Source organism: Ambystoma mexicanum, chromosome 9 (genome assembly GCF_040938575.1).
Source record: "Ambystoma mexicanum isolate Mex_15411 chromosome 9, UKY_AmexF1_1, whole genome shotgun sequence".
Taxonomy (NCBI): Eukaryota; Metazoa; Chordata; class Amphibia; order Caudata; family Ambystomatidae; genus Ambystoma; species Ambystoma mexicanum.
In genome coordinates this window covers 786,535,612-786,559,513 of record NC_090931.1, presented here as the reverse complement: position 1 = coordinate 786,559,513, position 23,902 = coordinate 786,535,612, and the positions used below count along the sequence as shown (strand labels likewise).

The 23,902-nt window shown below is 42.7% G+C and overlaps 1 protein-coding gene across 2 annotated transcripts in view; it reads left to right on the top strand.

The window, feature by feature from the left end:
* Positions 1 to 23,902, top strand: part of PGAP1 (post-GPI attachment to proteins inositol deacylase 1) — a 1,466,013-nt gene that overhangs the window by 176,455 nt on the left and 1,265,656 nt on the right. For both annotated transcript variants that reach the window (XM_069615724.1, XM_069615725.1), the window contains one exon: positions 13,895 to 14,058. In XM_069615724.1, the coding sequence (XP_069471825.1) occupies positions 13,895 to 14,058 (164 nt within the window). The remainder of the gene's footprint in view (positions 1 to 13,894; positions 14,059 to 23,902) is intronic.

Below are 23,902 nucleotides of genomic sequence, written 5' to 3'. Positions count from 1 at the left end.
ATTACAAAACGTAAGAGATCTTGTGCCCCGAGGCCTAATGGCCATACGAATAATGCCTTCAAGGATAATCAACAAATCTGGGCTAATCTTGTGTACTTGGAGTTTAGTGATATTCTCTCCACAGGAGTAACACCAACCACCTGGAATACGGCCAGGTAGTATCCATCTTCAAGTGTGATAGCAGGATGGATCCATCTAATTATGGCCCCATTTCGCTTATTGACGCCGATTGTAAGATCTTTTCGGCGTACCTGCTATCACATCTTGAAGAATGGGCATGTATTTACCATCCGCTGGACCAATTTCAGACTGGTTTTAGGAAGGGCCACGCCACCAATATCAATGGTCTCGTCCTCAAATGCGTGTAGGAAGCGGCCTGGATGACAACTGGGAGATGTACCTATATGGCTTCGATCGATTTAACTGCCGCATTTGTGTCGACCGGGGTAGACTATGGACCAAGATGGTAAAATGGGGCATTCCCGTGGGGCTCTTAAGACTTATCAGTGGGGTTTATGAAAATGGTGGTATCCAGGTCCGTCATAGCCAAAAGAGGACCTCTCGAAGAGAATTCGCTCTTATAGGGGGTGGGACAAGGTTGAACCTTGGCCCCCTGGCTCTTCAACCAATAGTTTTGAGATGTTGCGCTCTCACTTATGCAGGAAGTGCTTGGCCCTGAAGACACTCGCGTATGGAAGCAATGCACAATCACCATACACCCAGCGATACGACAGACACGAGGATTGATTTCCAAGTACTAGGGTTTATTGCAAAGCAAATCAGTCGGCCGTCTGGGTCTAACGTCTCGCAACGTGTGATCACCCAGACCTCGTGAGATGCAAGAGAGCGAACATTCTACAACAGTATCATATATATGAAAAAAGAATCATACAATCTCTTTTTTACACATCAAAACCGCCCATAATATATCTTCTTGAGCTAGGGTTCGGTTATTGACAGTTATGACAAATATGACACATTATGACACATTTCTTTCTCAATCTATATTACTTGGTTTAGCAACAGTTGCAATTTGCAGTAAGCAGAAATGGTTCTTTGTTATGAAGAACATAAAGCACTTGTTTAGCGAGCAAACTGTGTTTGTAGGAGAGACGCATTCCAAAGCATGCTATCTTCTGGTTTCTTTTCATGAACTAGGGGTCAGAAGACGGTCGCGAAAGGTGGGCCGCTAGGAAAGTATAATTCATGCCTTAACGGCCTGTTTCTACATCTTCAGCGAGACCGGCTGGCACCTGGCTTGGTGATTAAAATGCCTCTCTGCTCGCCTTCAAGGACTTGTGAGGGAGGAAAACAATGGAATTCTGTACTCCTTGGCATTTCTGTCTAGGCCGGTCTCTCAACATGTAACTTGTGGCCTTGCTTCGTGTATGAGCAGAATGAATGAAATAAAATACATTTTGCAAAGCGTTTGAACAGAAAGGCAGAGAAAGCAAATGGCGGATCTAGGGCACAAAATGGATGCTCTATGGTTATGCGGACGATTCTGTATTGGCGATGTAGGGCATATGATGTGATTGGTTTTCGGCCAACATAATATACCATCTATGCTTTGGTAGGGGATTTTTCTGGACTCACAAACCCTCCTTTTGACTGTAAACCAAGAGCATCATCCATACATCGCATCTTCCTCTGACTATGTATCTAGTTCTAAGCTATCCATACTACTGTAATCGTCATCATCAATATTAATCGACATGAACTCTTTCATAGTTTCTGTTTTGTGGTTTGTATTCGTATCTAATTTGGAAGTTCTTTTTTCTGTTACCATGTGTATACATTCATTTGTTATTTCAGAGCAAATGATTGGCAGGCAGTGTATGCAACAACAACATGTCATGAGGATTCCGAGTAATGTTACTAGGATTGCAGTTAGTTTCAATCCCCATGAGCGCAGTAACTCCCAAAACCAGGAACTTGTATTCAGCTCCCAACCACCTGTAGGAATACGAAGGTCAGAGATCAGAATGTGTAATTTCTTTATTGCCTCAAAAATCATAGGGGAGGAGTCACTTACAAATACGCAGCACGCTGACCCCATGATTTTGCAAACACCTCCACGGTCGGGCAAAATGATATCAAGAGCCATTCTATTTTGAAGTGTCATTAATCTAACTGCCTTCTCTTCTAGGGTCATATTATACAATATGTCGGTCGTTCCATTTATCGTTTTTTCAAAAATTCTGGACAATCTCTGTATATTCCAGGAGTTTGTTGCTTGGCCCCAAAATGGGATGAATGATTTTGCTATGTCTTCCGCAATTAATCCTGTTTCATCCCGCCGGGGCCTGGATCTAGATAATTTCAATATGTCTGACGTTCTGGAAAGGAATACACCCTGATCCCTAAGTAACACGTCCCTCCCCAATTTATAGGCAACCAGGGATAAGCTTTTTCTCCACATATAAAATAAACGGGATCACCTACCTATATTGGTTCTTCTTCTCTTTCAAGTACTGCAATATTCATGCATCTATTGAATGTCCCTACCGACTAGGAACTTTTTTTCCGTAGGCAAAATGGGACAGTGCGAGGATTGTAATTTATTGTATACGAGGGGGCACTACGTCCTTGTTCCCTACTGGGTTCATGTGAAACGTGATTACATATGATTTATAAGGCACATACAGTCTATCTACTGGCCTTACTACTGGTTTTATCACTCTTGCTCTGTTAAATATGGAACAACCTACAGGTTCCATTACCACTTTTTCAAACTCATCTATATTTATTCTATCTAACTGACCTGTATCACTCTTATTCCACTTCCCATAAAATAGTGCACTTAGTGATGCATAGCATGCTGTATTGAGGGGTAATGGCTGTACATACCAACCCATTCCTTTCCCGCCATGCTGGGGTAAATGGGAGCAGACCCAGCAATTCGTTCTGTTCAGGATAGAGTGAGTCATATTCATTATCAAAAGCAACGTGTTATTGCCATAACCTTCCCTGTGTCTTTCATCTAATGGGGGGGGAGTATAAGCGAGTACATGGACTGGACTGTCTGTGGCAGGTGCTTTGGTGGCAGGCAAAAGAGAACTTAATGGATGCATGCTCTCCAAATAGCATAATACTGGGATCAGTGTACTCAGAATACAAAGTAGTATTATAATCATTAGCATGCATTTTCTACAGCAAATTCTTCTAGCCATTTTTATAGTCTCTAGATCTAGTACGTCATCAGCATTGGTGCAGGAGGGAACCGAAGCGAGTATGGGCATTGTGTGCAATCCTTCTCTCCGCCAATGTTCGTTGTGAATAATTTCTTTACAGCAGCGCCCGTAGAAACAGCAAAGCGACCAAAGAGGTCAGCAAAGCATTTAGGCCAGTTCTCGGCAGCCCAAATTGCTAAACATGTGGCAACATTATTGTGCCTCGGCACAGTGCTCCAAAGACGTTAGAGCAGGCATCAATTGTGTTTGCACCATATGCGCCCCATTTGTCCCTATGGGGTGATCAACATAGGTCATTCACTTTTTCAAAGATAGCACCGGGAGGCCGTGTTCCAGAGCTCCCAAATTGACGCAGATTGGTACAGCTCCCACGCTCCACTTCCCTAGGCCTCCGATTCTCAATTCATCTATGTTGGGAATAGAGGCAAAAACAAAACGCATAGATCAGATCACTTCCGATTTTGAGAACATAGGTTGTACCTTATCGGTCCAGGTACTGTGTGATCAATGAACAATGCAGATTCACTTCCAGATGCAGGCTCAGTGTCAGCCTGTGATGCAACAAGTGATGAAGCAGGCTTTATGTCAGCCTGTGATGATGCAGGTTCAGCTGGGCAAAGTTGGGTCACATTTAGCCCTTTCTCCTTTTTGGCAATTTTTCAGGCACTTTCTCACATTTAGGCAGTGTTTGTGGCAGAGAACTGGCGACGGTGTCTTTCGAATCAAGGGTAGCTGTTTATTTCTTGTCGTCTGGATCAGGCAGCTCTTTCAACAGAAATGGAATTCTTTTCGTGTGGGTGGCATGGATCCATGCCTTACGACCATCCACTCGGACTGCAGTCTGCGTTGCCAGGAGAATTAGATACAGGCCCCTCCACCTGGGTGCAAGCGAGGATTTTCTCTCAAAGTTCTTCACCAGCATCCACTCTCCCGGCTGCAGATAATGTCCTGGGCCTGGGTATCTGACAGGAAGAGCCTCCTGCACCTGCTGATGAATCAAACAGAGTTTCTGAGTTAATAAGTTACAATTAGTGCTGAGCAAAGGGTATTCTACTTCATTCAAGCGCCTAGGTTGCGGGGCGCACCAAACATTTGCAGGTCTCCCCATGACAATTTCATATGGGTAGAGTCCAGTCCTTGCTTGCACAGACGTGCGCATGCACAACAAAGCTAAGGGCAGTGCATCAGGCCACCTCAATTGTCTCCCTGAACATATTTTGCGTATTTTGTTTTTTAAGATTCCGTTCTGGCGCTCAACAAGACCGGCACTCATCGGGTGTCTGGCCGAATGGAATCGTTTATCAATCTGAAGGCCTGCACAAATCTGTAATATTACGGCGGTAACAAATTGCGGGCCGTTGTCTGACCATATGACCCGTGGCAGACCGAATCTAGAGAAGTATTCTTTCAGCATCACTTTTGCTGCGCTCATTGCTGTGCAGTCCTTAAGCAGGTATGCTTCCACCCATTTACTGAATGCACAGACTACCACCAGGATATACTTAAGGTTCTGACATCTTTCCATTTCTATGAAATCAAAATGGATGACTTCAAAGGGCATAGAGGGGGGCCAAAACTACCTACTGGAGTAGTTGTTCCTTTTCCAATGTTAGGTTGCAAACAAGTCATACAATTCTGGACTAATCTTTCCGCAGTTTTTCTAATGTGTGGATTCTGCCATACTGTGGCCAGATGCTGAAGCATTTTTGTAGCACATATTTGTGTGGGACTGTGGGCCATGATGACCATCGCGGTTACATAGGAGTTGGACAGCATCCATGTTCTACTTTCTTTCTCTACCCAGCAACCATCTACGTCTAATTCTGCTGAACCCTAAGCCCACGCTTTTATTTCATCTGCAGTTGCTTCCGCCTGCATCTCTTTGACTGTGGCAATCCCATTTTCTATCATGCAGGGCACTTCGTCTGCCTGTGCTATAAACATTTTCGTATGTGGATCAGTGGCAGTTTGTTTCGCAATTTTGTCTGCAAATGCGTTTCCTTTTCCAATGTTACATGTTACTTTTTATGTGCCTCGCATTTCATTATTGCTAGTCGCTTTGGACACGTCAGTGCAGACAACAATCTTGCTATTAAAGCACCATGTTGAATCTTGGTTCCATGTGATGTTAGGAAACCGCTCTCAGCCCAGAGTCGTCCAAAATTGTCTACCACCCCAAATGCGTACTGACTGTCAGTATATATGTTTACATTCAAATTTTCAGAAATTTCACATGCTCTTGTCAATGCTATTATCTCTGCAGTGCAGCCTGTGCTGAATTATATGGGATCCTTTTACTCTATACAATACTCTTCAGTGTTGTGATGGCATATGCCGCAGTTGATGTGCCATCGGGCAATTTAAAACAGGAACCGTCACAAAACAGTTCTCCGTCTGGCTCTTTCTGTGGGGTGTCTGTTAGGTCAATTCTTCCTTTCGTTTCTTGTTCAGTAACCATTATACAATCATGGGGTGGTAGTTCCTTCTCACCCGTTCTTTCATAAGGAGGGGGCATTAACTCTGCAGGATTCAAGGCGCAACATCTCAAAATTTGAATATGTGGTGCAAATAGGACAATTTCATATCTCGTCAGTCTAGCTGATGTAAAATGTTGCGTCTGCGTTCCATTTAAAAGAACGTCTACTGTGTGAGGCACCATCAAAGTTAAGGTGTGACACAAAACCATTCCCTCGGTTTGTTATACTGATGCGGCAGCCGCAGCAACAGCTCGCAAACAGCGCGGCAAAGCGCATGCAACAGGATCCAGCGCGGAAGAAAAATAACCGCATGGTCTATTTTTTCCTCCGTGTTCCTGAGTCAAAACAGCCAATGCACAGCCATTATTTTCATGCACAAATAAGTTAAAATCCTTTTCATAATTTGGTGTGCTCCAAAACTGGAGCTGAGCACAACGCAACTTTGAGCAGATCAAATGCATTCTGACAATCCTTGCTCCATGGTAAAGGCAAAGCAACATCCTTCTTTGTCAATGCCACCACAGGTTTCACAATCATTGCAAAATTGGCAATCCACTGCCTGCAATATGAAGCCATGCCTATTATGGCTCTGACTTCCTTCTGTGTCTTTGGAATAGGCATACCAGAGATGCTTTCTATCCTTTCTGGTGCCAGTCTCCTTCCCTCTTTCAAAAGGAGGTAGTCCAAGTAGGCCAATTCCTTTCGACAATACTTGAATTTTTTTAATGAAGCTTTATGTCCATGTGCTGCCAAATGTGTCAACAATTTAACAGTACTCTCTTTGCAAATGTCTTCTGTGTCGGCAGCAATCAATAGGTCATCAATGTACTGCAATAGTACACAACCTGTTGGCAACTCTAACATGTCTAGCTGTTCTTTTAGTGCCCTGATATAAATATTCAGGCTCTCAGTGTAACCTTCTGGAATTCGTGTGAATGTGAAAGAACGCTCTCCTAATGTAAAAGCAAATCAATATCTGCTATCTGGATGTACTGGAATGCTAAAAAATGCATTCTTAAGATCTACGACACTAAAATGTGAAGCAGAGGCTGGAATCATTGTCAGAATGGTAGTGACATCTGGGACCAATGGAAATTGGGGATCAACTACCTTATTCAATCCGTGCAAATCACTTATAAAACGATATGGTATTTCATTACCTCCTTTCTTATAATTATAAACTGGAAGAATGGGACTGTTGCAAGTGCTTCCAGTAATCTCTTCTATCACACTTTGTTCAATCAAATCAGAAAAAATGCATTTCAATGCTTTTTCACCTTCCACCGAAATTTTATACTGTGGGATACGTGGCAATGTTACTCCCTCCTTCAAAACAATTCTCACTGGCTCTATTTTCAAACAACCAACATTGTTGTCATTCATCGCCCATATAGAAGTCGGTACGTTACTTAATTCAGTTGGTAATGGTTTAGACAAAAATTGTGATACTGGCATCTTTTGTGGTAATATTTTCAAATACACTCCATCAGGAGAACAATTAATAACCACACTTAATTTTTTCAACAAATTTAAACCCAATAAATTCTCGCCACAATTTTGTGTCAAAAGGAATGGACAAGACTCAGTGAATGGACCTAGTGTTATAGGTAGCGACTGTGACACTGGGCTAATTACTGGTGTGCTTGTGAACCCTACTGAAACATTCTTTTGCCCTGATAGTGGTATCTCCGGAACCAAGTGATGGTCTATTGAGCACTTCTGCGCACCTGTGTCCACTAGAAAAGTGTGCTCTCTATTCCCTACTTTCATCTCTACGCAGGGCCCTTTCTGATCAATGGGAATGGATACTGGTTCCGACCCCTGTCTTGGGCTGTCCTAGTTGAACAATACATCATCCAATGTGAAGTCACCAGAATAGTATGAATTGGACTGAGTATCAAAAACATTTCCTTCTCCTGCACTATTCTGCGGCTGTTGGTTTTGGTACTGACTCAGGTTATTATTTCCTTGGTTATTCTGATTTTGTGGCATTCTTGTGTTTCTATTTTGTCCTTGCGTTCCCGGGCGACCTCTATTCTGTCTTCTTGGGGCATTTCCATTCCTATTCTGTAAATGTGGGCACTGTGCTCGCCAATGGCCTTCTTCCTTACAATATGCACATTGATTCAGTCCAATTGGACCTCCGTGCAAGTTGGAGAAATTCCCTCTCGTTTGTGCATTTCCTCCGCCCCTATTATTATTTACTACCTGTTGCATTAACACTCTCGTTTTTAGATTCACCCTTTCTCTCACCTCTTTCTTTCTCTGTATTTACTCTATTCTCATATTATTGTGTCATATGTAATACTTCACTCTGTGATTTTGCTTGCCACGTACTTTCAGACGTCATTATTAAATTTTGAATTTTCGGTAGCAATCCTCTTACCTATTTGTCAACAAATAGTCTCTTCCCAGGTTCAGTGCTTAAATCTGGGCCACTAAAATCTGCAAACACTTCTTCAAATCTATTGAAATAGTCAGTAGCCAATTCATCTTTGCCTTGCACGCATGCCGTTAATTTGTCCCAGACAATTCTCCTTTTGGGTACCAAAATCTTTAATTTCTGTACTATTTGCGCTGGTACTGCTAACAGAGCTAGCGATGGCTTCTCGCCAGCCTTTCTCTCCGTATCCTCTTTTATCAAATGTTCCCAGGTATCACCCAAAATATCAGTGTCATCTACATTCCTAATTTGCTTCATATATCTACTGGAAGAATCACAGGAAATAATAAATCAATACCACTAATTGTAAAAATGGACAATTTCAAATAGGACTCAATCTCTTTATAGAATCCTGCCAGATTCTTTCTCAAATCGGGGATTGTTTTATATTATTCACCTCTTGTCTAGAAAAAGGGACATGCACGTACTGGGCTGTATAATGGGCTTCTGTTTCCTGCGCTGGAGCTCCATCAACGCCAGGAACTTCTACTTTTGGCACAAAAGTGGGAGGGACTTCTCTCATGGGAAATATCGAACTGGCCCTTTTTTCGATCTTTCTCTTATTAAGCACTATGAAAAGGGCAGTCTTTCCAGTTTCAGGTGAACACGCTCTCTTGTATATTGTCATTAGTTCAGGGGGACAACAATATTTGTTCTCAATACATTCATCTTGCAAATACTCAACCATCACCTTCCTTTGCATCTCTATCGTATACTGATCGAACGTATCATGCACCTCTATTGTAGGAATGCTATCATCCGTGATCCAACTAATTGCCTCTCGTGTACATATTTTCATTTCTTCACTAACAGGTTTTGACGATGGAAAAAATCGTTGCACGACATATGGTACGTTTCCCTCTTTTCATCTCTGCATGTAATTCGTCAAGTTCATCTTTAAACTCAAATAGCCTGTCTACATGCTCTTTTATTTCTGCCGCACTTTCTCTCATACGCGAAAAAGCATTCAGATACCGTAACTTCTGTGATGCTATCATATCATTCAATTTCTTCCATCTATCCATAAGATACTCCCCCATGCATTCTAACAATACTTGTTTTTCACCGAGCTTCTTATAGTCATACATTGCACTCAGCGTGGATCCCTCGTCATTTCCTTCAATATACGTTTCTGCCCATTCTTTAAGTTCTTCTCTCCTCTCCCTGCTAACCGTACTAAGGGTTACTCTGGTGCTTCCTCTCTGTGCAGGCCCTGCCTCTGTAGAGCTGCCTTCTTCGACAGCTGCTAATTCTTGCTCTGTTGGCGGTGAGGAAATGCTGTTGCGTCCGCAGGGGGAGATGGTGCAGTTGGAACAGGAATGGGGGGTGGCAACTGATGTGGAGCAATGGGTACTGGTGCAGTTGTGTCAATCTTACTTTGAGGGCGTTCTTGTCTTTTTTCATTCAAAATCTTATTTATTAGTTCATCTGATGCATGTAACTCTTTTTGTGGATATATCTTTTGTATGCCTAATTGGATGCTCCTATCCCCTCTTCTGATATCCTCATCCCATTTTAGCTCTTCTAGTTCTATCGCTTTCTCTGTGTTTGATTTATGCCTTCGTGCATGTTTCTCTCTACTTTTTAAATGGAAGTTAGCTTCTTTCCTCCAGTCTCTTATAACGTCAAATGTCGCGGGGCGTGCTTTCTTGCGCAGCAGTACTGATTGTAAGTGTTCTATACGGGCCATCTCAAAAGTACAGTCTTTCGGCCACTGCAAATCTACATGTCTTTTCTGCCTATGCCAAATTTCATTAAACATTATCGCTCCTATTCCATATTTCACATACATCTCAAACGCTGGCGACACTATGGGTGGCGCAACCTGGCCAGTTTCCAAAGATTGTCTACCGCAGTGGAAATTTCCCACTAGACAGGAAGACAATTTCCCAGGCATATTGTCTTATTTGTACCTTACCCTGGGCGTTTGATCTTGCAAGAGCAACACTTAAACAATTTCAGGGCTGTTAAGAATCGGGGCACGACTCACCTGATCAATCGGTTCGTCTCTCAAGATGCAATTAGTCCGTATACAGACGCAACCAAGAATCGTCGTGACTGCGTATCTGGCTCAATCTGCCTCGTTTGCGGACCCTCGCCTCGATGCTCTCTGGAACGCTGCTCGTCGATCAGGGAACGGTTGTTTACGATCTTCAAAGGAGTCGCATCACTTTCACAGGGGCGCCCCGAACACCTTTCAATCCCGCTTCGACGGCCTCGTCCTCTATTCGTTTTCGCCTTCTTCAAATTCAACGTACACGATGGAGCAAATGGGGCAGGGTCCCTATTCGGGCGCCATTTTTTGTTAGGCCCTGAAGACCCTTGTGTATGAAAAAAAGGTACAATCACCATACATCCAGTGATACGACAGACACGAGGATCGATTTTCCAAGTGCTAGGGTTTATTGCAAAGCAAATATTCTCAGTCGGCCAACTGGGTCTAACGTCGTGCAACGTGTGATCACCCAGACCTCGTGAGACACAAGAGAGCAAACATTCTACAACAGTATCATATATATGAATAAAACAATCATACAATCTCTTTGTGACACATCAAAACCACCCATAATGTATCTTCTTGAGCTAGGGTTCGGTAATTGACAGTTATGATAAATATGACACATTATGACACGTTTCTTTCTCAATCTATATTACTAGCAACAGTTGCAATTTGCAGTAAGCAGACATGGTTCTTTGTTATGAAGAACACAAAGCACTTGTTTAGCGAGCAAACTGTTCGTAGGAGACACACATTCCAAAGCATGCTATCTTCTGGTTTCTATTCGTGAACTAGGGGTCAGCCTGATCTAAAGAGGGCCCCGAAAGGGGGGCTGCTAGGAAAGTATAAATCATGCCTTAACGGCCTGTTTCTACAGTTTCAAAGAGACCGGCTGGCACCTGGCTTGGTGATTAAATGGTGATTAAATGCCTCTGTGCTCACCTTCAAGGACTTGTGAGGGAGGAAAACAATGTATTTCTGTACTGCTTGGCATTTCTGTCTGGCCCGGTCTCTCACCATGTAACTTGTGGCCTTGCTTCGTGTATGAGCAGAATGAATGAAATAAAATACATTTTGCAAAGCGTTTGAACAGAAAGGCAAAGAAAGCAAATGGCGGATCTAGGGAACAAAATGGGCACTCATTGGTTATGCTGACGATTCTGTATTGGCGATGTAGGGCATATGATGCGATTGGTTTTCGGCCAACATAATATGCCATCTATGCTTTGGTAGGTTAATTTCTGGACTCACAGAAGGCTCCTTGCACCTAAGATAGGCAAGGAAAAAATTGTATGTCTTGCTTACGCAGATGACCTTCTGATTTTTGATCTCACTAAGGTGGGGCTAATTTTGAGATCTATGTTAAAGATAATGGATTACTCATTAATCCTAATAAAATTAAGATCCTTCCCTTCAGAAAAGCGAGGGCGAAGACTATTGGGTCCATTGTTAATCTTGGAGATATCCCCCTGAAACTTTGAGTCTGTACGATACCTGGGGTTAAATTTTTCGGTTTACCAAGACACTAAGGGAGCCATTGAGTCTTTGACATAAAAGGCGAAATTATTGGAAGCTCAGATTTTGAGGATTGATATAAAGTTTGGAAAATGTTCTCTTAAACCAGCAGTGATTGTTTTTTAAGGTAAAATCGTCCCCAAATTGATTTATGGTCTAGAATTAAAATCTGACAAAGTATGTAATATCCTCAATAGAATTGAAGGTTGTATTTGGAGGAGAATATTGGGGGTCCTGAATGCGGTTCCCACCTCGGCAATTCGCTTTGAAATGGGGACAGTATCCATGTGGGCACAGATGTAATGGGCTTCTCTCTCACACTATTCAAAAATTAGGGCACCAACTTCGAATACCCTGTATAATCTAATGGGAAGAAACCTGAACCTTTCTCGGACGCTTAGTTCCTTAAGGGACAGATCAGAACGGGTCCTTGATAAGATTGGCTCAACCCTGGAGACTCTGATAGCGAATCCTATGAAGGCTAAAAGAGCCTTATTTGATCGGGATTGGATTCAAACTACTGATGATTTTCGCTCTTACCCCTCTTTAAGTCATTTGAAGCACGAGCACAGACGTAGAGGCTCTCTTACGAAGATTATGCTCCAATTCCCAAATGGATCTTATAGAGGCACTCTTCTAAGGGCACGGTGGAATGTGCTACCCACTAGGGAAATCTTAGCAAGGAGGTTCTTAATCCCGACGGATTCAGCCAGCTGTAGGTTCTGCAAGAAGGAGCTTGAGACCTTAAAGCACCTGGTCACAGAGTGTGTGTCATTAGAGAGTTTGAGAGCAAAATTTCTCGTGCCCTTGAATGCGAGCTCTCTTATGTATAATGAAGAGTGGGTATGGAAGCGATGCCTTTACATCCATACTATTCACGAGGGATTAGCCCTATCAGGTTTTATTAAAAGTTCGAACTTGTAGAGTTGAATTACTAAAATTTGTTTGTTTATTGTTCAGTGTCCAGGGCCCATGATCTGATCCATGATCTGTTTATGCTCTTTAACTTTAAATTTTAGTTTGAGACTTCTTTGTGATAATTTGTTAGATATGTTTTAGTGCTTTAAATCTTTTTTTTTCTTTTAAAAGTTTACTTCTTTCTCTTTCCTTCTTTTTTTCTTTTAATATTGAATGTAGATAATTCTGATTTTAACGATTATGCTCATTATTTTTAATGAATGTTGGATCGTTTTATGTTTTGACTTGTCTTTCTTGTCCTTTTATAAAGGTTTAATTGAACCAATTACAATTAAAAACAAGTTTTTAAATAGAGCAGCATGGTATTTTAACCACAATATTACTGAGCAGGTAGGAGTCCCAAAACATTGCTTTCTTTCACAGGACTGCTTCCAAACTACACAATGGTGTTAACTGGCTTGAGATTGTCAAGAAACTAAATCTTAATGAACAAAGTAAGCTGTGTTGTGAGACTAACAATTCTGACTTGTTTAAAGACATTAACAATGTTTAGCGATTGACTGTGGAGTAACAATGCTAAAGTGTAAATTCAATCCTGAGAATGTGTTAAGATTGCTCAGCAATGCAAACATTGAATGGACATCAATCCCTGCTGCAGTTTAGTTGGAATAATGCTACTGTGTGTTTGTTTAATGTTGAGGAATGTTCAGAGACGTAGGCAAAGAAAGAACACCACAAATGAGTGAATGTGTTTCCCACCAAAAACTGGGTAATGAGTGCTCAAGCAGCTTGCTAAAAGAAACCAAGGAGCCACTCAACATGCCTTTTCCCTACTTCCCCCTTACCTATACAATTGCTTTTCCTAAACCTCTTTCTGGCCATCTCAAAAAACCTCTAGCCGGCATATCAAGATGTCCCTTACTCACTTGCCTTGCTGGGTTCAAGAGGTTCCTGTGTGTACTCATTCTGCAAACACTACGGCCCAAGATGGGGAGTTGAGCTTGTGTACTTAAGGATAATTACACAGTATAACATGTTGTGCTGGGTGTTGATAACACCTTCAAGTTATGGTCCAGGTTAGAAGGATCTCCTATTTGACAATAATATGGTATGCACGGTAGAATCCACTCTTGTTAATGTCACATAGGCGAGTCTTGAAACAAGTATTGTACGCCGATCAAAATATAGGCACGCTCACCTATATATCCATTGCTTGTCATCAGTATTTCCATTCTGAATCTAACTTCAGTGAATGAATCCCCCATTTATCAGCTTTTCAACAACAATGCCGTTTTCATAAAAATATTTTTGTGCTTGCTTTTAATACTTTTTCTATAACTCATTTCAGATTTTTATGATGCCGTTAACAACTACTGGATTTTGAATGAACACGACTTACGCAATATAACCATCCTTTCAGTAGCTGGAGGCTTCAGAGATTACCAAGTGCGATCGGGACTAACCTTTCTGCCAAAATCGCATTATCATAATAACAGTGCCTTATCCATTGTGGTAACGAACATTTCATTATATTTGTTGTTAGTTTGTAACAGTACTGCAATTTGAGTGTGATCAAAATAGCAGTTCAGTTTCAGAGTTTCTATAACTGCATGCAAAAAAGAAAGCAAAGGGTTCAGGTTGTGTTTCTAGGATACCACATAAGCAAAGGCACTAAAGGGATGCCCCCCCCCTTCTCCCTTACAATCCTTACACTTGTTGAAACACTTCTGTGTATAGGCGCTATATAAATAAACAATCATATATCATATCCCTGTTTCTCCACAAATAATCTGTACACCGGCTCTACACCTCATAGCAATATTTTGTAATTGTGTTTTCTACACAGCTTCACTTACATTTACATGCACCGAACACTGCTGTACAGCATTCTTTGGAATGGCCACTTTGTGGTAATAAAGAGTGGAACCTGGCCAAGTTACCTTTTAATGCTCTTGCAGTACAGACTTAAGCATATGCACCTTCTGTTGATGCGTGTGGGCTCTGGAGAAAAATGCTCTCAACAACTTTACACAATCATAGGCCACTAGTTAAAGGCATTAGGCCTTTAACTGGTGTCTTCACAATATCCATTGACTGGCGAATCATGGCCACTTACGTAGCATGGCCTGGAAATGGAGGAAGCAGGGATGAAAGTGTTAATTCACAACCTTTTGGAGTTTCTTCTTGATGACTTTTGTGGTATGCTGCCCAGGTGATTATTTCATCCCATTGTTGGTTGTCACTGGGCAGAAAGCTTGTTACATGCTTCAGCCATGTATATTCTTTCACCATAGCTTGCAGCGTAACTTGGTAGTCAACTAAGTTCTCTTCTATTGTTGGCAGAGGACAATCAGTTCTCATAGGAGGAACAGGGGGCATGCTGGTGTAGCCCTCAGGAAGATGTTTGGTCACTTTCTCTGCACAAGGATTTTTTAGTTGTAGTCCGATCAGTCCCTGTAAAATTATCATCTGGATTTTGAAATATTAATATTCCTGTACCATAGAAAGAGTCATGATCTGTGGCAGAACTTGGATTGTGGTCTATATTGTCGACCACACTAGTCGTGAAGAGCTCTCCTTTTAACTAAAAATAAATTACAGCATTTTCTGTGTAATAGTGGTGACGTACTTAATTGGCAAGTTTTGATGAGCGGTGTAGCGCACCGTCGTATGATATGCTTAACACAAGCTTGTGCAGGGTTTCAACAAGTTCACGCTTACAAGTTCTTGTATGGATTGAAATTCCTAAGTAGATAGGCAAATAAGTTTACCTTTCTCGGTTGTGCCTGGAAGCTTTCAGGCTCCTACTCCTTACGTCTCAACGAACTGTTGTACATTAGTAACTGCAACAGTGGGAATTAGTTTTGACATTGTTGGAGAACCTGACTCTGCTTTAATGTTTGGGCTGTTGGTAACCATAGCAACCAGTGCTAACAGAGATACTGACACTTCCTGACACTTGTTTCCAAAAGATCAGTTGTGGTGATTTTTTATTTTATTTTAAAGATGTCTCTTTTCACTATATTTTCTGCTTTAGCAAGATGAACAGCGTTACTATCTGCATCGTATTCACATGCTCAGTGCTTATCCGATATCATTATTAAATATAAGCATCACATGACAGCCTTGCTTATGTGCTACCATGTCAGGAAAGTAAGCAAGTATCCTGTTTTTCAGTTTCGTGGAATGTATGCATCCTGAAAGATCACTGCCAAGTTGTTTCATCATCATGCTTTACAGATTGCATAGGTCAACACGTTTAAATATGGGTGCAATTTCATTGTCTTTTCGTGTTTCTTCGATGTGTCATATAAGTTCTGCAAATGCAATACCAGGGTTAATTTGGTCCATCTCAGTCTCTTGTGGTATTTTTTGTCTTTTGCTCTATTATACAAGACAATGAATATGGTACATGGCATCATGGCATCTTGTGCAATAGGATCGCCTGCACTCAGTTTAGCAAGCAGGGGTTTGTCTTCTAGTTTAAGGGCTGTGACGATTCTTCAGATGGCTTCACTTATCCCCAGAGGGGAGCCCCTTTCCATGTGGCTAGTGAGGTGAGGCTGCTAACCCAAAGTCACCCTAGAGGTGGTAACATGCGGGAGGATCTCATGGGGAGGGACGTGAGTCTGGGAATCTGCCAACCCCACAGGGTATTCCTAACACCCAACCCTTCCTTACATATGATAAAGTCAGAGACTATGTGTTACTGTAATAAGGTGTCAGACAGTCTCACTATGATAAGTACTGTGCCGACGAACACGAGAACGGAAGGAGGAGTCGGCAAGCTAGGAAGCTGCCAAAAAGCCCACAAGTTTGAATTAGGGCGTTGAAAGACTGTATCGAAGCAGCGATGTGAAGTGACGAGAACGAACCAAGGGACACCAGGAAAGCATCTTGTCAGTCGGCTGGGAGCCGACAACCATGAAGTTGAGTCAGTGTGGTGGTGGGTGGACCATGCGGTCCGAGAACTGTGCAGAGACCACCGACACTGGCCGGCTGCATAGCCGCATAGGCGTTTGCATGGGAAGTATGAGGAACTGTTGTGGTTGCGCAATCTGCAGTGGATGGACTGGTTTGTCCGAAACCTGCGCCCTGACCGCCGACCGTAACAGGCCACAAAGTCAAGCTGGCTGAAGAAGAGCAGAAGAAGAAAGAGGGAGAAAGAACCAGCAGCCATTGGCAAAACCAGTGAAGATTTCCCCAAAAGAAGGTAATGGGAACAGTAAGAAGCCTGGGAGGGGGCCGGAAAACGGTGAAATAAGAAAACAAGAGAGAACTAGATAATTTTGTGAGGCATCTCCCTGGTCCGTTCCTAAGACTGTGGTATAGAAGAGTCGAGAAGGACTCGGGGAGCCTCTTCCTCGCCCCGTTGGGGACAATTTGAAGAGTATCAGTAAAATGTTGAAAAGTCCAGAGGAGCTTGGGGAGCCTCTCCCTCTTTTCGGTAGGGGCAAGTTAAAGGACAGTGTTCAAGTTGAGAGAATACAAAGTGCATGGAGTGAACTTAAAGAGTTGATCAAGAATCTATATCTGAAGTAACTCACAAAAAGCCTGTGTGACAGGCCGTTGATCCAGCCCTGTCAGTGGTGGGAGAGAGCCTGATCCCAACAGCCCTGGGTGCCAGAGAATGTGCAGACAAGCCTCCTCCCACCATCCCCTTACCTGCGACGACGGCACCATGACAGGACTTGGCGTTGCACTGCATAACATCCTCGTAAGAAAAAACACAGTCCAGAAAAGAAGAGCCAGCTCACCAAGAGAAACTCACTAATACAGCAAAGCTGCATAGAAAAGGGGGGCAGGGCTAAAAGCCCTTATATAACCTCCCAATCACTCCCCTGTCACACACCTTGAAAGCACAGTAAGCCATTGGTAGGGCATGTGGCCAATCCAGAGAGGGGTCTGGATATATAAGAGGGAGCGTGGGAGGGTGACGTGCCAGATGAAACATGGAATTCCACATTTCCCTTGCACATCAAATATTGCCTTATAACATCTCAAGCCTCTATGGCAGAATGGAATATCACACCAGACTGTGTCCCAAGCCCCTATGATATAATGCAGAGTTACACCAGTAATATAGAGAGAGAGAGAGAGAGAGAGAGAGAGAGAGAGACCGAGAGAGAGAGAGAGAGACCGAGAGAGAGAGAGAGACCGAGAGAGAGAGAGAGAGAGAGAGACCGAGAGAGACCTAGTGGGAACAGTAGTCATGGTAGTAGCAGGAGGAGGAACAATGACTGGTGTTGGAAACCTGAGGGCGTCCTCACTTCCTTCTCCCCAACTTCCTCCGCTCAGGTGGCCAGGGAAAGGCCTTCGCTTTTGTATCTCGACCCTAGAGGTGGATATACGAGGGAGGATCACCTGGGTGGAGGGACCTTGGGGAGAGGATGTCTGCAGGTGAGATGCAGTATTCCACCTTTCCTTTTCACAATGAGCCTTCCATCCCATCAACAGACCCCCTGTCCCTCCTTTCATCCTGACCAGTGGAAACACCCTTATTGTAAGAAGTCTAGAAAGAGAACACCTCCTTATGGACCAGGTAGAACTCCTTCAAAACTCTTGGGTTGATTCCCAGACACCTCAAACTTATACCAAATCAGAAAGTACACTGCTATGATGAATACCCCATATCACTCAGTCCCTATCCCTTCCACACACATACTATGACCCTCAATCATATACCTTTAGGACTGGGAAGAGGAGAAGGTGACTAGGAGTAATGCACACTTCTAGTCAGTTTCACCACTGTGGTACTGAGACGAGGAAGATGCCTATGAAGGATCAGGCATGTCCAGTTAATTGGTGTAATGAGGGTCAGGCTAACTACTCACACCTGCAACCTATTGGAAGCCTACAGGTGCTTAAAAGGAGGCCCAAGCAGCAAAGCAGGGAGAACCTGCCTGGAGAGAAGGTGGCAGCTGTGTGGCGAGGAGCAGGCTGGAGCAGGACCGGCAGAGAGGATGCTGTGTGTTGCCAGGGGAAGAGAGCGTTGCCGCAACCCGAGCAGGCAGCAAGAGGACCAAAACCCCAGCAATTACCTGAGCCGCGTGTTCCCAGCTGTAGCTGGGGAACATGGAAACCTCCTAACCACCGCGGGACGGTGCACAAAGGTTTCCCATTAGCGAGCGCTGCTCGCTGGAGCTCCCGACGCCTACCCGTGAGGGAAGAGAAGAACAGAGAATGGCAAGAAGGCGCCTGGCGAAGCAGACCTGCCCCCAGGAGTGCAAGACAGGGAATGCACGTCCCAGGTTGCTCTGGGGCGAATCTTGTACATTTAATGTTTGCAAACGATCAAAAAGCTTTGAGAATGGGGTTTTGAACCCGAATGAAGAAGTAAATAAATAAATCCTGAACAAGTTATCATGTATTTTGGGAAATACAATGAAGGAATAATGAGTCATAAAAAAGTTGTCAAGTATTTGGGGAAATACAACAGCATATATTGAATACCGAACTAAAGAGAAGATATGGAAATTATGTAAAATTATAGCACGAGTGGAAAGCGAATGATGTGCTATTGTGAAAGGAGTGAAACTTGCTAAGAAGCATTGAGAAACAAAGTGAAAGCTGTCATGAATACTTATGAACTAAATGAAAAGCAAGTGTGAAAGACAAGTTGTTGAACTAAGAGGGGGGAGCAAGGTGAAAGCAAGGTAGGGGAAGAAGATATACACAACAGAATAAGGTGATTGCAACTTGTGGCAAAGCCAAAAGACTGTCACTATGGAAATGGTGACCAAGCCCCAAAAACTGCCAAAGAGAAAATACAGCAGGTGTTAAGTACTGACACTGGTGCTAGGTGGAAAACCGGTGTTAATCAAGAAGAACTAAGAGCATCACAAAGTGCCAAGGGTTTTCCGGGGCGTGACCTGTAATTTTTGGACTTTGTCATCCGACACCTGCTCCTCGACTAAGTAGCCTGACATCGGAAAGAGCTAAGAGAAGCCCAAAGACAAAGGCTGTGTGATACAAGGGCAGAAGTGAAAGAAAGCATCCTTTCGAATTTTTAAGAGTCAAAAGGAGTATAAGGTGAAGCTGACAATATTGGTGCAAATCAAGCGACTTGAACCATGTGGAACTGTGTTGAACTTGGGGAAGGGAACCCTGAGACATCCTGGAATTGTGTTACACTTGGGGAAGGGAACCTGGAGTATTTTTTGTGGAACTATTTGAACTTGGGGAAGGGGAAGCTGAAACAAGGCCAAACTGGAAGAAGCTCAGAACTTTATTTTGAACAGTTTCTTTTGGTGCTGCCATCCCTACACATTGTGTATCTTTGGCTGTGAGTGCAAGTACAGGTTTTGGACACAGACAGACTTTCAAGTACAACTTACTGAGACAGACTATCCTTAGTTTCTTTAGGTAGTGGAATCCAACCTTAGCATAGGGCACGTTAGGCCTTAATCCATCCTGACATGTAAAATAAAGCACTTTTTGTTAAGAAAGTGAATGTTTTGTCTGTGTCTTGCTTCATTATGCCTTCACAGTTGGGAAAATACGAGTTAGTATTAGAGGAACAGTAGGGGGGCGGAGAAGTAGAGGAAGAAGCGAAAAGAAGGAACAGATGTAGAGGAGTAGTTTGAGATATAAATGGTTAGAAGAACAGGAGTGGGAAAAGCAAGTAAGATCGAAGGGTGGAGGTGTAAAGTCGCAGTGTGAGATTGTATGGACAGTGACATGGTAGGAGGAGAACAGTTAGAAGATTTGGTATAGTAAAGGGTCAGGAGTGAGAGGCTGTGAAAGGTGTGAGCGTGACGCTGGGAGAAAGAAGGCACCATTCCCTATTCCCGGAGAGACTAACGAACGATAGGAGAGGGAAAGTTAGAGGTTTCCTAGGGAGACAGATAGCCAGCGTCTTAGAGAAAACACCTATAGTTATAGTTAGAAGAACAGATCGGTGTTACCGATCGGTAGTGACTAACAGCCTGGCAGGAACGTCTGGGGCTGGGAGGTGGTACCCAGGCCCAGGAAGTTGAGAGAGGGAAAGCCGTCCCTAGCACCAGAGTTACCAGCCCATTAGGCCCTGAGCAACTCGAAGAGGAAAAGAAACCAGCCATTCTGATAATTAAGTTTATTAAACACGCTTGGAACTTGACTTTAGGAGTCAGTGTGGTTCTTTGTGGCGGGCCGCCCCCTCCCACATGCTAAAACCTGAATGTAAACTAGGAGAAGGGAGCTATTCTCCTAGTTCTGTGATATTTGTCGAACTCTGTGAAAGCTGAACTTTCAGAGACTTCTACCCAGGAGAAGGGAGTCATATTTTCCTGGGTTGAGAAAATAATTCTTCCTCAGCTTTAGTCATTTGGGGAAAAGGCAACCGACAAAGCCCTGTAAGTAGAAACCAGTACCCCTGTCTCCAACAGCATCAAGACAACTCCCCCCCGCCCCTGAATCAGAGAAATTCTACATACATCGACAAACCGGTTTTTATGTCAACACCGGATCACCCCAAGAGTCCGTTTTTCCCTCCCCCCTTGTCTTTTCAACAAAAGAAGGGATGCATCCCTTTAACCCCTGCACAAGGAACTATAAGGAAAGCAAACAAGGTGAAAAGATTCTAAATAAGAAGAGACTCAAGTCCAGGTCTAACGAAAACTAGGAGAGGGTGGCATTCTCCTAGCCATAGACCTTTCGACCGGTTTCTTGTGATAATAATGAATGAAATAATAACGTAAAGTTTTTAAACTCATTATTAATAACAAAAAATATTTTTAAAATTATCTTTTTAAATTGGGGGGGATTATCCCCAAACCCCCTGTTTCCCTAGGTTTATTATCCCACTCCCAACACCCCACCTGTTTTAATCCCTTACACCACCCCCATACATACTTTAAAGAAAAAATGCAATATTTTTTGATTATTTGTTATTAGTTATTAAAGTTACTAGTTATTCTCAATTCGTTATAATCACAGTATACCCTTTCGACCCAGGAGAAGGGAGGCATTCTCTTGGGGTGTGGTTTTGTTGTTTTGGACTTTTGTGTTTCAATTGTAGGGATAGTTTTGGAGTTTTGACTAGAACAGTACTCGTTCTTTTGAATATCACAGACTTCCTGACAGACCCGAGTTTTAGTTTGGTTGAGGTTGGGAAAATCACCTCTAGAGATGGGGCAAGGTAGGTGTTTGAATTTTATAATAAAAGTTTATAGCCAAAAATGTAAGCCTTGTCAGACTCTGTGGTGGAGCCAGGTTTTGATGCTGGGGGGTCAAAGTGCTCCTCCGGGGGCACTGCATCAGTCAGGTCTGAGGGGTCGGCCCACTACCATTTCCTTACTTTTTGCTTGCATAACAACTAGGAACTGTTGATAGGGATGCATACTATATATGGAAAAGGCTTTCTTTTTTAAGTTCATTTTCACTTACTGTGCATATATTAATGGCGTGCAGCTTTTGACTTTCACTATATTGGCAGAGAATCCCACACTGAGTGACACGAGGTAGCTGTACCCTTCCCCAGGTCGAAACAACCCATTTTACACCAGGAATAGGAAAAAAGCCATATAATTTACAGGAAGGTCTAAACATATAACATCTCAGACACAGTCCCCTAACCTGCTTAGTTGTCTTTATTTATTTATTTATTTGTTTCAAACCAATTTATTAAATATTAACAGAAGAAATCAGTGTAACAAAGATACAATAGACAATTATCCATACAATAATAATGAAAAATATATTGAGGAAAAAAAATGTAATAATAAAATTCATTTAAAAAAAAAAATATATATATATATATATATATTTAAAAAAATAATAATAATAAAAATGATAAATAAATAAAAGGGGGCAGAAAAGGTGTGATGCAAAAGTCAAAAAGCAATAGCAATTCATAACATTGACCTGAAAACAACCTTCTAGAAAACTTTGATTGAAACATGCATGTTTACTTATCTGAATACAGGTAAACTCGACACAGGAAGCCCCAACGACTGACTAACCCTTATCCGAAAAGGCCTTCCATATTTTATCACAAATATGTCCTTCCCCATTCACAGAATATATCACATCTTCAATATTGCTTGTGCGATACATTTCCTCCATCCACATGTTCAACGTCGGTGAACATCTGATTTCCAATTTCTCAGGATCAGTTTTTTCGCCACCATAGCCCCACGTTAAATCCATGTAATCTGATGTTTCCCTAAGTCGTCCAGCATGGTGGATTCCCCCAGTATTAGAGTTTCAAAGTCAAATTCCAAATCTGCATTGACAACCTTGTTCATCATACTTGTCACATCCGACCAGAAATTCCTCACCCTGTGACACTCCCATAGCATGTGTTCCATAGTGCCACGAAAGTGACCACATCCCCAACAGCTGTCTGACTCTGTTAAATTTTGTTCCTTAAGTCTTACTGGTGTCCAGAAAACTCTATTCAAGAGCATTACTTGTCTGGATCTCTCTCCAACATTCAGGTACATTCTTTTAATATTCCTACATAAGTCACTCCACCTCTCTGCAGTCATCTCTTCTCTCAGATAGCAAGACCATTTGTCCTGGAGCTTCGCATTAGCATTAGTGAAACCACTCAACATTTTATACATTTTAGATGCTGAATGATCACGTCTGCCAATCTGTTGAATAGTTAGAGCCAAATCAGAGATAACCAAAGATCGAATGTTCACTGCTCTCCTCAACTTTCTGTATTCGCCATAAGTACCTGTAGGTAAATCAAACTCTAGTTTCAAAATCCAAAATGTTTTCCAAGCGGTCCCATCGAAAAGATCTTCGACTTTAACAATCCCTGCTGCGAACCACTCTGGCCAGAACAAGGTCTTATTGTTCAGTTTGATATCCGGATTCAACCAGATTGATGACATACCCATCTTACCTGGCATAAACCCGGCAGACTGTTCATATGATCTCCATGTGGTTCTAAGGAAACTTGTTAGAACAGAAACGTTTTCCCGATCTGTCGTGACAGTGGAAAGGAGAGCCCGAGGGCGCAAGGGGCCAGCAACCTTTGCCTCAGCCACGGCCCATTCATCTTCCATATCTTCCAAAATGGGCAGGACATGCCTCAATGAAAATGCTTAGTTATCTTATCAGCATTCTGCTATACAATCTCCTGCTACTGCCGCACCTGCAAAGCAGATTTGGCCTGACCCCTCCCCCCCCCTCCAAAAAAAGGTCAGGTGATCCATTAATGAGTCCCCTTTCCAATTTTGAAATGAGCAGTAGTTGCTAATTCTGCAAGATTCCTACGAACATGTCACCAAGCCTGAACTCAGCAGGAGAGGAGCAAGAAACCCTGCCACAACCAGTGATTTAGATGAGCATGGCAATGAGAACGGGTGCACCTATGCCCTCTGCCCCCATGTACTCGGTGCCTATGCATATAGTAATGAATCCT